The sequence below is a fragment of the Barbus barbus genome, assembly GCF_936440315.1.
Source record: "Barbus barbus genome assembly, chromosome: 5".
Taxonomy (NCBI): Eukaryota; Metazoa; Chordata; class Actinopteri; order Cypriniformes; family Cyprinidae; genus Barbus; species Barbus barbus.
The window spans coordinates 41,005,073-41,019,485 of NC_136733.1; the positions used below are offsets into that span (position 1 = coordinate 41,005,073).

Sequence of the window (14,413 nt, forward strand, 5' to 3'; positions counted from 1 at the left end):
GAGCACCAGAACGACCAGACACAGGAACAGTTTCTTCCCTCAGGCAATCCATCTCATGAACACTCAACAATAAAACGCGGAACACACAACTCTATTATTATATAATATAATATATTATATCATTTCAAATTTGCACATATCAGACCTGTACACACATACAGCTGGGCAAAAAAGGATTTAGTCAGCCACCAATTGTGCAAGTTCTCCCACTTAAAAAGATGAGAGAGGCCTGTAATTTTCATCATAGGTACACTTCAACTATGAGAGACAGAATGAGGGGAAAGAATCCAGGAAATCACATTGTCTGATTTTTAAAGAATTTATTAGCAAATTATGGTGGAAAATAAGTATTTGGTCAATAACAAAAGTCCATCTCAATACTTTGTTATATACCCTTTGTTGGCAATGACAGAGGTCAAGCGTTTTCTGTAAGTCTTCACAAGGTTTTCACACACTGTAGCTGGTATTTTGGCCCATTCCTCCATGCAGATCTCCTCTAGAGCAGAGATGTTTTGGGGCTGTCGCTGGGCAACACGGACTTTCAACTCCCTCCAAAGATTTTCTATGGGGTTGAGATCTGGAGACTGGCTAGGTCACTCCAGGACCTTGAAATGCTTCTTACGAAGCCACTCCTTCGTTGCCCGGGCGGTGTGTTTGGGATCGTTGTCATGCTGAAAGACCCAGCCACGTTTCATCTTCAATGCCCTTGCTGATGGAAGGAGGTTTTCACTCAAAATCTCACGATACATGGCCCCATTCATTCTTTCCTTTACACGGATCAGTCGTCCTGGTCCCTTTGCAGAAAAACAGCCCCAAAGCATGATGTTTCCACCCCCATGCTTCACAGTAGGTATGGTGTTCTTTGGATGCAACTCTTTCATTCTTCTCCTCCAAACACGACGAGTTGAGTTTTTACCAAAAAGTTCTATTTTGGTTTCATCTGACCGTATGACATTCTCCCAATCCTCTTCTGGATCATCCAAATGCTCTCTAGCAAACTTCAGACGGGCCGGACATGTACTGGCTTAAGCAGGGGGACACGTCTGGCACTGCAGGATTTGAGTCCCTGGCGGCGTAGTGTGTTACTGATGGTAGCCTTTGTTACTTTGGTCCCAGCTCTCTGCAGGTCATTCACTAGGTCCCCCGTGTGGTTCTGGGATTTTTGCTCACCGTTCTTGTGATCTTTCCCCCCATTCTGTCTCTCATAGTTGAAGTGTACCAATGATGAAAATGATAGGCCTCTCTCATCTTTTTAAGTGGGAGAACTTGCACAATTGGTGGCTGACTAAATACTTTTTTGCCCAACTGTAGTTGTCTATATTGTGTTTTTGCTGTTTTGTACATTGCCTATTTGTATATTTGTATATTATTCTTTTATTATCTGTGTCCCGTCCTGTTGCACTGTGGAGCTTCTGTCACTATAACAAATTACCCGTATGTGTAAACATACCTGGCCAATAAAGCTCATTCTGATTCTATTGTCTGGAACTGTTCTAATGTGAATGAAGTCAAAGAAATGTGAAAAGCAATTAGCAGAAATTACACTGTAAAATTAATCCAATTTACAGCAAGAAATTCAATCAAGTAGATGAATAAGCAAAATCATATACAAACAAAATGACTAAATTAATCTTGTATGATTATTAGACTAAAGGGACAAGTTTTCAGAAGGTTTCTTACTGAAAATCTGACACTCACTCAATATTTGCACAGGGAAAATTGCACCTTACAGCTGTTGGAGTAACCCTGGCATTATCCACAACATGATAAACTACGAAGCCCAACTCATTCCACATTAAGCAATAATAAATATCCCACCAGCGCTGCAAGAAAAGATGCGTTCAGTTTCACAGTGTGAGTCTCTTGACATCTCACAGTGATAATTTCACCTGCCGTTTCAAACCTACAAAGTGCCAATGCAATTAATATTGTGCATTTAAACATGGAGAGCAACATTTACTTCAGTCTGGCACATTTGCAGAATGTTGATTAATGTCTGTTGTCCTTATAAATAAATAAATAGTCTGTATACAGGATTTTCATGTGTTTGTATTGCATTAGTAGATATTATACAGAACTCAATTCTGTAACTTACAGTCTGGTAATTTTCCTCAAACCATCAAGTTAGCCCTTAAAAAGCTTTCGCCTGACAGCTTTCTTCAGACCAGCATTAGACCTGATCAGAAGACTAATTAAATTAGCTTCATCTCAGTACAGCAGCAGGACTGTCCTTCAATAACAGCAGCACAGACACAATTTAAGATTAAGCAAGAGATTTTCTTTTCAAGGTAGTTCTCTCCAAAAAAGCCCTCAGGCCATGATGTAGATGAGTTTGTTTCTTCATCAGATTTGGATAAATGTAACATTACATCACTTGCTGTATTACTTGTTCTTACAAACACACAGTATTTGTCTTCTCCAGATGTTAACTGGACTGGAGTGGATTATTGTGATGTTTTTATCAGCTGTTTGGACTCTCATTCTGACGGCACCCATTCAATGCAGAGCAAGTGATGCAATGCTACATTTCTCCAAATCTGATGAAGAAACAAACTCATCTACATCTTGGATGACCTGAGTGGGAGTCATTTTTTAGCAAATGTTCATTTTTGTGTGAACTAGTCCTTTAAAAGGAAGAGTTCAGCACAAAATAAAAATTACTCACCTACTTCACGGTGAGTAAATTAATAAATTAATCCTTTAATCAGCAGCCTGGAATTAATGCATGGACTCTAGTTAAGTACAGAAATAATTTACTTCACAGCTCAAACGGTGAATAAAATCTCTTTTTCAGACAGTACAGTAATTCAAATCAGTAACAATACACACATATATATATAGCAGTTATTAGTTTTTCCTTCTCCTTAGTTTTTTTCCCCTTTTCTACTAACAATCCTCCACCTGCATATGCCAAGTCCTTGCAATGCATGACCTAAAGCATAAAAATGCAACAAAAATATATAAGATACTTTTTTACAGACAGGAGTGCTGTTTCAGTAAGGTCACATTGTGGCACAACAAAAAAAAAACTCTCTGGAAGCTCTGTGTGCAAGTTCTCCCTCGTTATCTTTTTCCCTTTACATTGTTTTGTTCACTTTCTACTTTCTAGCATCTCTTAATCGGCAAGCCACAGCCGTGATGAGGGCGGCACCTTTCCCGCTGCCGTCTTCTGATTGGACGAGAGTAACCTCACAGTTGGGTGCCAGGTCTCTTAAGGTTTCCCGCATGATGGTGGCAAAGCTGAAGAGACAAAAGAGAAAAGCAGGCATGAATGAACAACAGGCCTTCAGAGTAAAAGCAAAATCTGCTCCTTTGTGAATTTATTGGGGTTTTCACTCCAAACATGGCACTTAAATAAATCTACACTTCTCAAAACTCTCTATCAGTGCTACTTTAGTATTATTTATGTACTGTTACAGCATTTATTATTATTTAAAATTTGCTTTGATTGTTATATTTTCAGTTGCCATTTTAACTTCAGGTTAAAGTTTTAGACATTTGTTACCCTGGAGCCAAGAACCAGTCATAACCAGTCATTTGTACATCATCTGAGAGCTGAATAAATCATCTTTCCATTGATGTATGGTTTGTTATGACAATATTTGTCTGAGATACAACTATTTGAAAATCTGGAATCTGAGGGAGCAAAAAAATCTAAATATTGAGAAAATCTCCTTTAAAAGTTGTTCAAATGAAGTTCTTAGCAATGCATATTACTAATCAAAAATTAGGAGATTTACTAAATATCTTCATGGAACATGATCTTAATATCCTAATGATTTTTGTCATAAAAGAGAAATGTATAATTTTGACTCATACAATGTATTGTTGTCTATTGCTACAAATATACCTGTGTTACTCATGACTGCTTTTGTGCTGCAGGGACACATTTGCTTTATATGCTTTGATTTGCTTTAAGCACAACATTTAAATTTTAATTTTTATATGTTTTTTAAGTATAATATTTAATTTATAAATAGAATTTATTATATTTTAGCTTTATTTCAATTAAAACAAAGATTTTTGACAGTTTTAATCTCAGGTAATCATAAAACAGAACCTCATATTAACTTATTTCCTATTGAAAAAGTCACTGAGACAGAATATACCAAATAGCTTGTGCCTTTTTTAATAGCTGATAGTCTTTCATTTGTTCTTTATTCCGCACACTTAAAGCAAGTGTGAATACGCTTGGCTTTATTTTGCTAAAGTGAAAATCAAAACTTATCTCAAACTCACTTAATTTCACAGCCTAAATGAAAACAGAAGTGTTTCTTCAATCAAAGCGGTCGCTAAAGGAAAAAAGTCCTGCTATGAGCCTTTGCATGGTCAATTTTCACATCAAATCTGTGCCAAACGTTTGCTTCCATATTCAATATTCAATATTGACCCTTGATTGATTGAAAGCTTGACAGCATACACTGATGCTTTCATCAAATTGTTAGATAAACTCCTAAAGTTACACAAGGAGGTCTTATCAATCAGGTTTAACAACACTGTATATGGAAAAATGCTATTCTATCATAATAAAGATTTTTTTATTGTAATGTTTCCTAAACTTTCTTATGCTCACTAAAGCTGCCTTCATTTATTTTATTTTTTTTAAATACAGTAAAATTGTGGAAAAAATATTACAATTTAAAAGAGCTGTTTTCTGTTTTGAAATATTTTCAAATTAATTTATTCCTGCGATGCACAGCTGTATTTTCAGCATAATTTCTCCAGTCTTCAGTGTCACCTGATCCTTCAGAAATCATTCTAATATGCTGATTTACTGATCAAAAAATTACCAATTAAATTACTAAACTTTTTTCAAGATTTCAGAAAGGTCCAAATAACAGCATTTATATGAAAATAAATCTTTTGAGAGCTGATAAAATGTCACTTTTAATCAATTTAATGTGTCCTTGGTAAATAAAAGCATTAATTTTCTTTAAATTTAAAAAACAAAATTGACTTTCTTCCCTTGAAACGAAAATCAGAGTTTGTAAACCAGCTGTAATTGTGTGCTAGTATTATATCTCAGAACAGAGAGTGCCTGGATGAGAAATGATGAAGCCTTGATGACAGCTTTGCACGAAGCGCTGCTCTGTGATGAATATTGCTGCCTTATGTCACATACAACAGGCTTTAAAGCTGTAACGTCTAGTAAGGGGGAGAAATAACTTCAGCTTAACCAATGTAAAGGGATCATTGATTTTTAAAGATTAATCAGTTTTTAGGGCGACTGAGGTGAAAGATGGAAGATCAAGACCTCATAAATACTGCAGGGCATCTAGGAGGGTATCATTTATGTCTCAGCTTTAACATGTTTGCTGCATTAACTAAGCATCATGAGTACAGATCATCTGACACGGTCAGGTCTGGCTATTGTGGTACATTTTTCTTCCCTGACATTAGCTAATTTTTTCCTCCCCTCACAAAATCCCACGTTACATGTAGAATGTCAACCCATAGTTTGAGAACCGCTCGTTTAACTAAATCAGTGGCAATTATTATCTGCAAAAGTGTTTCTATGGAAGAAAAATAATGAAAAATATCTTTGAAAAACAAAAGCATATTGAATTGCACTGATACTGAAAAAACAGTGCATGCATCTTAATGCCTTGTGCAACAAACATGCAAGCCCTGAAAACACTGAGCATTCATTTGAACACTTTTTAATATTCGATATTTGAATACGGTTTAAAAAAAATAATTTAATACAAAGCATTAACCTCTTAACACACAAAGATTATTCAGATTATAATTGTTTCACTTTAAAACATCACACTCGAACTCGAAATGGACAAACTGTGCATCATTAGAAAGATTAAAGGCTCTAGCTTCGATATTTGAATACTGTTTTAATAAAACTCTGTTGCAGTGACAGTCATTTCTTAATTTATGTCAGGAGTTCAAAATAATAAATCTGTATGTGTGGTATTGAAAAATATAATATCAGCACGCATTAATATTCAGTCACATCTGCAGCGGTTTATTGGTGATGCCATAGCATCACTGAACAGCATCAATAAAGACTTAAAGACGCGCGTACTTGGAGAAATGTGGATATATTTTCACGTTTACACAAAGAAATTATAATTTTTTTCAGTGAACCTCATATTTCTTAAGTCAGAATTATTATTTCTATATATTTTCCATTGATTTAGGTGATTTTATCACTGTTAATGCAATGCATTATTTTTTCAGTAAGTGCAATTCAACATGCTTTTTTGTTTGAAAGACATTTGTCATTATTTTTCTTCCATAAGATTCACGGTCTGGTTTTCGCTCGTATCTTGGCCACTCACTGCGGGTGGAGTTTGTAGAGCGTGCCGTCCACTCCTACGGTGATGCTGAGCTTCTCAAGGCCACGGTTCAGTCGTATCTTGTCCACCACGGCCGCCAGACCGGCTCCGCAGAGCTGGGCCGCTCGTTTGGACACCACACTGCAAACCTCCTTCACGAGAATGCTGTCATCACATGTGCTGCTGGTCAAACCCAGGTGCTGCAGGATGGAGCGTACCTGCCTCAGCGCCAGACGATCGCTGCAGAAACAGCCCATTAATTATGCTGATAATAATCAAAAATCACAGAACAAATTGCATTGCATATCTCCACCTATAAGACAAGAAGTTTAATTAAATCAAGGTTTTAAAAAAACACTACGCCTGCATTTTTTCCCCAAAGGACAAATGGAATATAAATAGCATAGATATGCAAAAAAAAACATGCTAAATCAAGCCAAAATTGGCAGGTGGTCCTCAGCTGGAATATTATCTTTATGAATGAACAATAGAAAACAACACAAATCTAATTATACATGCCAAGAAGCCTTAGGCTTCTCAAATAATATTGGACATAATCAGTGTGCTTAGCATTTCAATATCATCTGAAGGAAAGCAGAAGGCCCCTGAGACTCAGATACTAATGTCAGGTGTCGGACACACACACACAAACATTCTGTGTGATTTATTAGCTTGTTTACCCGTGGGGACCTCAGATTAGGGTCTGTGTGGGTCCCCATGAGTCTGTGTGTATTCAGGTTTAAGTCCCCACCTGAATGCATGCACACACTCTCTCACACACGCACACTCGCTCACACGCATGAATGAATGATGCATTTATATAGCACTTTATTGTGTATTGCTGTACACTCAAAGCGCTTTACAAACATGTGGGCATGCACACACACACACACATACACACACAGAGAGACAGACACACACACTCACACGTTTGTTTCTGTGAATTGTGGGTACTTTCCATAGACTTCTATTACTTTTATACTGACCAAATTATATTTTTTATCCCCTAACCCTAAACCTACACCTTACAGAAAAGCTGCTTGCATTCTTACACTTTCAGATAAACATCATTTACTATTTTTAATAATTTTTCCCCCTTGTGGAGACCGAAGCCGGTCCTCACAATGTCAAAAATTTCAGGTTTTACAGTCCTTGAGGGGACATTTGGTTCCACACACACACACACACACACACCTCTCGATCTGCGACAGGAACTTGGTTTCGAAGATCCCGCGTGATTTCAGTCTCTCTGAAAGTTTGCCACGGAAGAGCAGGCCTTTGGCAGTGAAGTCCAAGAGCACGTTTCTGACGATCTCTCCGAGATACATCCCGCTGATCATCTTCTCATATCTGAAAATCACAGAAAGAGACAAGGAAATTATTCATCGTTCCTCAATAAGGCATATTTTTGCAAATGTTGGAGTGGGTAATCCAAATTTTGGATTGTAACACTGCACAGAAAAGATTAGGGAGACAAGCTTTAATTAACTTTTTAATTTCAACATGTTGCTTTTTCTTTCACACAGATTTTGGATTTGTTTTTATATTAGGCATTTTCTTAACTTTTTTTTTTTTTTTACTTTTGGTTTTTAGTCACTGTGGTGCACTTTATAATTTAATGTTCCATCAACAATGGCATTAACAAAAATAAATTAGTGTCTTAAAAATCTAAAGCTCAAGTACAAAAAAAACATTTATTTGTAGTCCGTTATGCATACTTTGAGTTTACATATAATATGAATTAATATATTTAATATTAATATGAGGAGTATTAAATACATAAATCTGTGTCATATTAATACATTTAAGATCATAGTTTAACCTGAATATGGGATACAATGACTCGAAAAAGATTCCTTTAAAAAGTTAAAACAAACAATTTAATGGAATAAAATAATTAAGGAAGGGGAAAAGTATATAGTTGCAGGAAAGATACATGAACCTTTGGATTAACTTTTTTTTTTTTTTTTTTGCAGGAATTAGTAAAATGTGTTGTTCTGTGATTAAAAAAATATATAAATAAAAACATTATATATAAAAATGACATTTAAGTATATTAATTATAATTCAATTTTTTATAATATAATTATTTTAAAATGTAAAAATTATATAAAATTTATTATAATATTATAATGTATTATGTTAAGCTATTTTAAGCTTTAATATCACGGTTCTTACTGTATTTTTATGAATCTTGGTAAGCATAAGACACTTCATTCAGTAACATAAAATCTAACAGAGCATATATTTTTGAACAGTAGTGTTACTGTGAAGTATGCTTCAAACAAAAGCCATCTCAGAAGACCAAAGCAGGACACTCCTGCTGTCCAAAACTGTGTGAAGTTCACCTGGAGCAGAAACAACGCTGTGTGTGTGCAGAATAAAAAACTTCAAATCTCATCTCTATCATAATGTACGGTGGAGAGGCCATCGTGCAGAGTTTATCAGGACATTTAACAGGTGAACATAAGGCCATCTGCCTGCCAAACATATCTCAACAGAAGCTGAACGCTGCAACAGGAAAACAAACCAAAGCTCAGGAGTAAATCAACAACAGAAGAAAATACACCAGAGTCCTGACCTCAAGACTGCATTCAGACCACACAGCCCAAGATTATTGCTGCAGTTTTGTGAAGAGGAACAGAGGTAAATATTGGAGGAGGACAGCTAACCGGTTATTGAATGTAGGATGAATAAGGGTTTTCCCAGATTTTCTCCACATTGTACACTACATGGTCTGTTCAATAAATACAATTTAAGCCGACTGTGTGGTAACGACTGATGAAGATCAGATCAATTTAATGATGTTCAATCTATGTTTTTCCTCAAACTGTAATTAAAAGCACATAGAGGAAACAAAATAATGCACTCACGGGACACACCACCTAAATTTATTAAATTTACCCATATTTATGTTGTAAAAAGTGGCATGGTTTCCTTTCTTCATGCAAACCCAAAAAAGGCAAAAAGATATTATAAAATAGTAAAATAAATAAATATTTGAATGGTATTTTAAATAAATAAATAACTATTTTAATGGTATTTTATTTTCATTTTTCATTAAAATAATTTTAATTTATTATTTTTACTTCTGAGTTCATTTAATTGTAATTACTTAAAAAATAATAACGCAATCTTTAAAAAAAAAGTCTTCAAAATTGCAAATGCTTTAAGTCATATGCAAGTAAACACACTGGAAGATACACCAGGAATTAGCTGAAAATCTTGCCATTCTCATTCACCTTCAATTAAAGTGCACAAGTGTGAATTAGGTTTGAGAGTAATGGGGAGATTTTAGGGATTTTATGTTTGTTTTCCCCCCATTTTTATTGCAATGAAAAATGCATCTTGAAAATCCTATAAAACCTTTCCTTTTCCATTCAGTGGAAAAAAGAAAACCATGCATGTTTCAAATGACTTAAGGCTGACTAAATGAGCACATGTCAGTAAACTGGAGACCACAGATGTAAAAATGGGTTTTCAGTTTGGTTATGAATCTACTGCTTACATCTGAGATCTTCATGAAGTAGTTTGCTGGAGGCAGTTTAGCAGCTAAACTCGGTTTCATCACGTTTGAAACGAACCCTAGGCACTGCACTAAGCTGAACGGAATCGAATGATCTAAGAGGTGCACTGGCTTTAAATTCTGCAAGCATATCCATAATGTATTTTTTCTGAGTCATCCATAAATAAGTAGCAGCACTTTAAAAAAAAAAAAAAAAAAAAAAAAACTATTTCATGTGTGACTGGAAGCCAGTGCAAAAACCTGACATCTGGTGTGATCCCGGCCAGCATTTGTGTTTGCGCTCAATCTGAACTCCATTAGACATGGCAACATTTCTCTAACGGGAAGCTAACATGGTATAAAGCATCAAGAGTTGAACTCTCACCGCTGTTTCCCAGGGTAAGTGGACTGGTCATCCACAGCTCGATCAAACTTTGTGCAAACATCATCCAGCTCCCCTTGGTCCCCAAATGCTCCCCACTCCATGTTCACACACATACGACCTTCATCCCCATCCACCAGCTCAACGTTTGACATCTCCTCCATGTAGCACGCGTTAGTCCCTGTGCCTGCAGCAAGAAGACAGAAACACAAATACACCCTCACTCACAAATGATGCTGTGCACAAACACATTTACAGCATCTCCAAACCTGATCTGAGACATCAATTGTCAGCCATACCCCTTAGACGTAAAATATTTACTTGAAGTGTCCCTTAAGATTTCTGTGCGTTAAACATATATAAAATGCTGGTGTGCATCAACTCTATCTATATCTATCTATACCTATGTCTATCTATCTATACATATAGATCCATCTATCTATCTATCCATCTATATATCTAGATATATATGTACAGTATATATATATATATGTATAGATATAGATAGATAGATAGACACACACATACAGGTCAAAAGTTTACATCCCCCTTTCAGAATATATGATATTTCACATAAAAGATGTTTATATAGTCCACAACAGAAAATAATAGCTGAATTTATAAAAATGACCCTGTTCAATATTCTTAATACTGTGTTGTTACCTGAATGATCCACAGCTGTGTTTTTTGTTTAGTGATAAGTTTATACCCCCCCCGGCTCTTAATGCATGGTTTTTCCTTCTGGAGCATCAGTGAGTGTTTGAATCTTCTGTAATAGTTGCATGTGAGTCCCTCAGTCGTCCTCAGTGTGGAAAGATGAATCTCAAACTTTTGACCTCAACTGTAGCCCCCCCACCCCCAAATATTCAAGACATGGTTACGGCGTTGCACTGTGCAATAGACTATATCATTTTTTGATTAAAGCGCAATGTTTGATTTGATTACTACACTAAGCTATACTGCAATTTTACTTGTATTTCAATTAATGGTGTAGCCACATTTATTCATTTTAAATTTGCATACCATTTAAATATTTGCTTTTCATCAACTCACAAACCCTTGCAGTTCCCTCAGGAAGCCCCAGTTGGGAATGCACATTTAAATTAAGAATGAAATGCATATTGAGGCAACTAGACAATCATTAATCTTATGCACCCTGAAAGTCAACTACAAAAACCAGAGCAAGAAATCACACCCACCAACAATAAGTCCAACTTCACACTGAGGGTCCTCATACCCACAAGTCATCATGGTGCCTACGGTGTCATTCACAACAGCTACCACATCCAGATCAAACTCCTGTGAGGAAACAAAAGCAGACAGAGAGATAGAGATGCATTATCAGCAAGACAAAGTCAATCCACCATGATGGCCTTTCAGGACGAGATTCGTCCGACTGAACATCCACTAAGTACATCTTGTCATTAAAGGCAGAATAATTGCATCTAACAAGTGCAGAAACTGCTTTAGCAGCATTTCGGTGGGAGGCGGTGCTGACCTCACTGCGATGGATGGCGTCTTTTAGCAGTGTGGCCACATCTTCTCCCTCACACCCCGAAGCCTTGAAGCCCTTCGTCCACTTTATCAAGATGCCCTGTGAGGAAGAAGGATGGGAACACTGTAGATAAATGTTTCACTGTTTCTGTGTCTGAGAGAGGGGTTTTTTATTGGTAGTATTTCAGAAAAACACCCCCAGACATTTGCTTAACCAGACAAGATGGTTTTGGGGACATCATCATCATCATCATCATCAGGGGTCATGAACTGCCTGTTTTTTATTTGTATTATTTTCTGAGAACCACTTATAAAGATTTTTGCATCAAAAAACCTCTTCTTTAAAAGTAAGGCTATTTTCTGCCCTGTTTTTGGCGTGGAGGATTGCAGACTCGGAAGAAAACGCTGTGATTGGCTAATAGTTGTGTATGTTTGACAGTCTACATCCTTCACACATGGACGCTGCTGTGATTTCGGTTAAAAACGTTTATGTTTAACAGACAAAGCAATAGTGATCGTGTAATGAAAACAGTAACTCACACTTGTGTTGCGATATTACTGTCGGATCCAATATAGTCTCACGGCATCATCTTTCGGTTTCAATCTTTCTGAAGATCCTGCATCAAATTTTGCCTTGTTTGTTCACATAATTTTACCGTGGATTCGTTTATAAAGGACCAAGTTCTTACTGATGCAGACTGGATCTTCATTAAAAATAAAGTTCATTCACTCTTTCCTAATGTTGGGATCAGAAGGAGGGCAACCCCGTAGGCCTGCGAGTTCGCCTTTCTCGTAAACACTACATGCGAATTGGTGGGCGGGGCTAAACAGGCAGCGCTGTAGAATCATTGGGTGGGGCTAAACAAGCAGTGATGTGGAATTGGTGGGTGGGGCTAAACAAGCAGTGATGTGGAATCGGTGGGAGGGGCTAAACAGGCAGTGATGTGGAATCGGTAGGAGGGGCTAAACAGGCAGTGATGTGGAATCGGTAGGAGGGGCTAAACAGGCAGTGATGTGGAATCGGTAGGAGGGGCTAAACAGGCAGTGATGTGGAATCGGTAGGAGGGGCTAAACAGGCAGTGATGTGGAATCGGTGGGAGGGGCTAAACAGGCAGTGATGTCGAATTGGAGTTACGTAGAATCAGTGGGCGGTTCTATGTCTATGTGTGTCTTACCTGGTCCAAACGGGTCTGATCGCAGGGAAACGAGAAGGTGAATCCCAGAGGCAGCGATGCTCCCTTCATACCCATATACTCTAGGAAGTCAGCAATGCAGTGCACTATGTGATCAAATAACTGCAGAGGACCACACACACACATACATACACACACACACACACACACACACACACGAAGATAAAGGATCATTAATACATAAAGTGCATATGTGCTTATCAAAATGAGCTCAACAGCATTATCACTGGAAACCAAAAGAGTACATGAGAACAGGTTATGCTTGCAACAAGTGTCTGGATGTGCAATTTCACCCTACAATACACCACTATGTATGCAGCTGGAAGCTGGATCGTACCGCTTGAGTGCAGTGCAGTGACCACTTCCAAATAAATTGCAAACAGGTGAGTGCACTTCATTTTCAAAAACAGGGATAGCTTTAGTTAGGAGGTCACGTAGTACCTCTAGTACGATTACCCTGCAATCCAAGACACACAATACCATCATATATGAGGGCCACTTTCATTTCTTTTTGGCAGCTCAGTTGAACCCCCCCCCCCAAAAAAAAGGAAAGCAACATCGTTTTTCCACTGCAATGTCGTCATCATTATGCAAATGAAAGGAATCCACCATGCACCCTTGAATGGGTGTTAATAAAGTGGAGTGTGATTCAAGGGCGTACCTCCTCGCCGGTGCCCTGGGTAATATCTTTGGGGATGGTGTATATCTTATTATGCATCTCCACGCTCCGTCTTTTCCCACTTCGAACACGCACCAAGAGCACCCTGAAGTTGGTGCCGCCCAGATCCAGTGCCAAGAAGTCGCCACGCTCTGCAGAACATTCACAATAGACTCAGAGACTGTAACAACTTTCTCTCTCTCTCTCGCTCACTAGAACACACTCTCTGTCATTCACACACACATCAATTATCTTTCTGGACTTATGGACCGGTCTGGATATGGAGGGGTTATTGATTTGTATCTCACACCAGTTTATCTTTTTTTTTTTTTTGTATGTATGTGTACATACATATATATATATATTATATATATATATATATATATATATATATATATATATATATATATATATATATATATATATATATATATATATATATATATATATATATATATATATATATATATATATATACACACACACACACACATAATATATACTCAATGTTTTGTATGATTTATCTCTGCCCACAAAAAAAAAAAATTATGCATGAACATTATTATGCATGAACAAAACATTCTTAGAAATTGTCGTCATTCTAAGCAAGCTTCAATCAAGATATGATGTATTATGCACTGTAATTTATATTCAAACACTTCCCCCCTGATCTTCCTTGATTTTTCTGCCAAGATGAAATGACATTTTACTTTGCATGCAATTCATCCCCATTTGTGATCTGATGGTGTTATTTTTTTCGACAAAGAACCCAAGCATACATTTTTTGCAGCTGTTTTCATACAACATTTCATACTGGCAAAACATGTCAATGGGTTTCAAAGATGATTGAAAAAATATTGTGTCAAATACACCACAGAAAGAAAGAAAGAA

At 36.9% G+C, this 14,413-nt stretch overlaps 1 protein-coding gene across 4 annotated transcripts in view; it reads right to left on the bottom strand.

The window, feature by feature from the left end:
* Window positions 1–2,768: 2,768 nt before the first annotated feature.
* The window catches only part of LOC306869736 (hexokinase-2-like), a 56,001-nt gene continuing 44,356 nt past the window's right edge, over window positions 2,769–14,413 (bottom strand). For 2 of the 4 annotated variants that reach the window (XR_013784197.1, XR_013784198.1), the window contains exons 11-18: window positions 13,526–13,674; window positions 12,847–12,966; window positions 11,676–11,771; window positions 11,377–11,476; window positions 10,181–10,364; window positions 6,971–7,640; window positions 6,294–6,530; window positions 2,769–3,240 (exon numbers count right to left, since the gene is read on the bottom strand). Coding sequence is in view for 2 of the 4 variants with exons in the window: in XM_079416624.1 (XP_079272750.1) it covers window positions 3,099–3,240; window positions 6,294–6,530; window positions 7,485–7,640; window positions 10,181–10,364; window positions 11,377–11,476; window positions 11,676–11,771; window positions 12,847–12,966; window positions 13,526–13,674 (1,184 nt within the window). In the remaining 2 variants the exon portion in view is untranslated. The remainder of the gene's footprint in view (window positions 3,241–6,293; window positions 6,531–6,970; window positions 7,641–10,180; window positions 10,365–11,376; window positions 11,477–11,675; window positions 11,772–12,846; window positions 12,967–13,525; window positions 13,675–14,413) is intronic. The other 2 variants (XM_079416624.1, XM_079416623.1) reach the window with 1 other exon arrangement.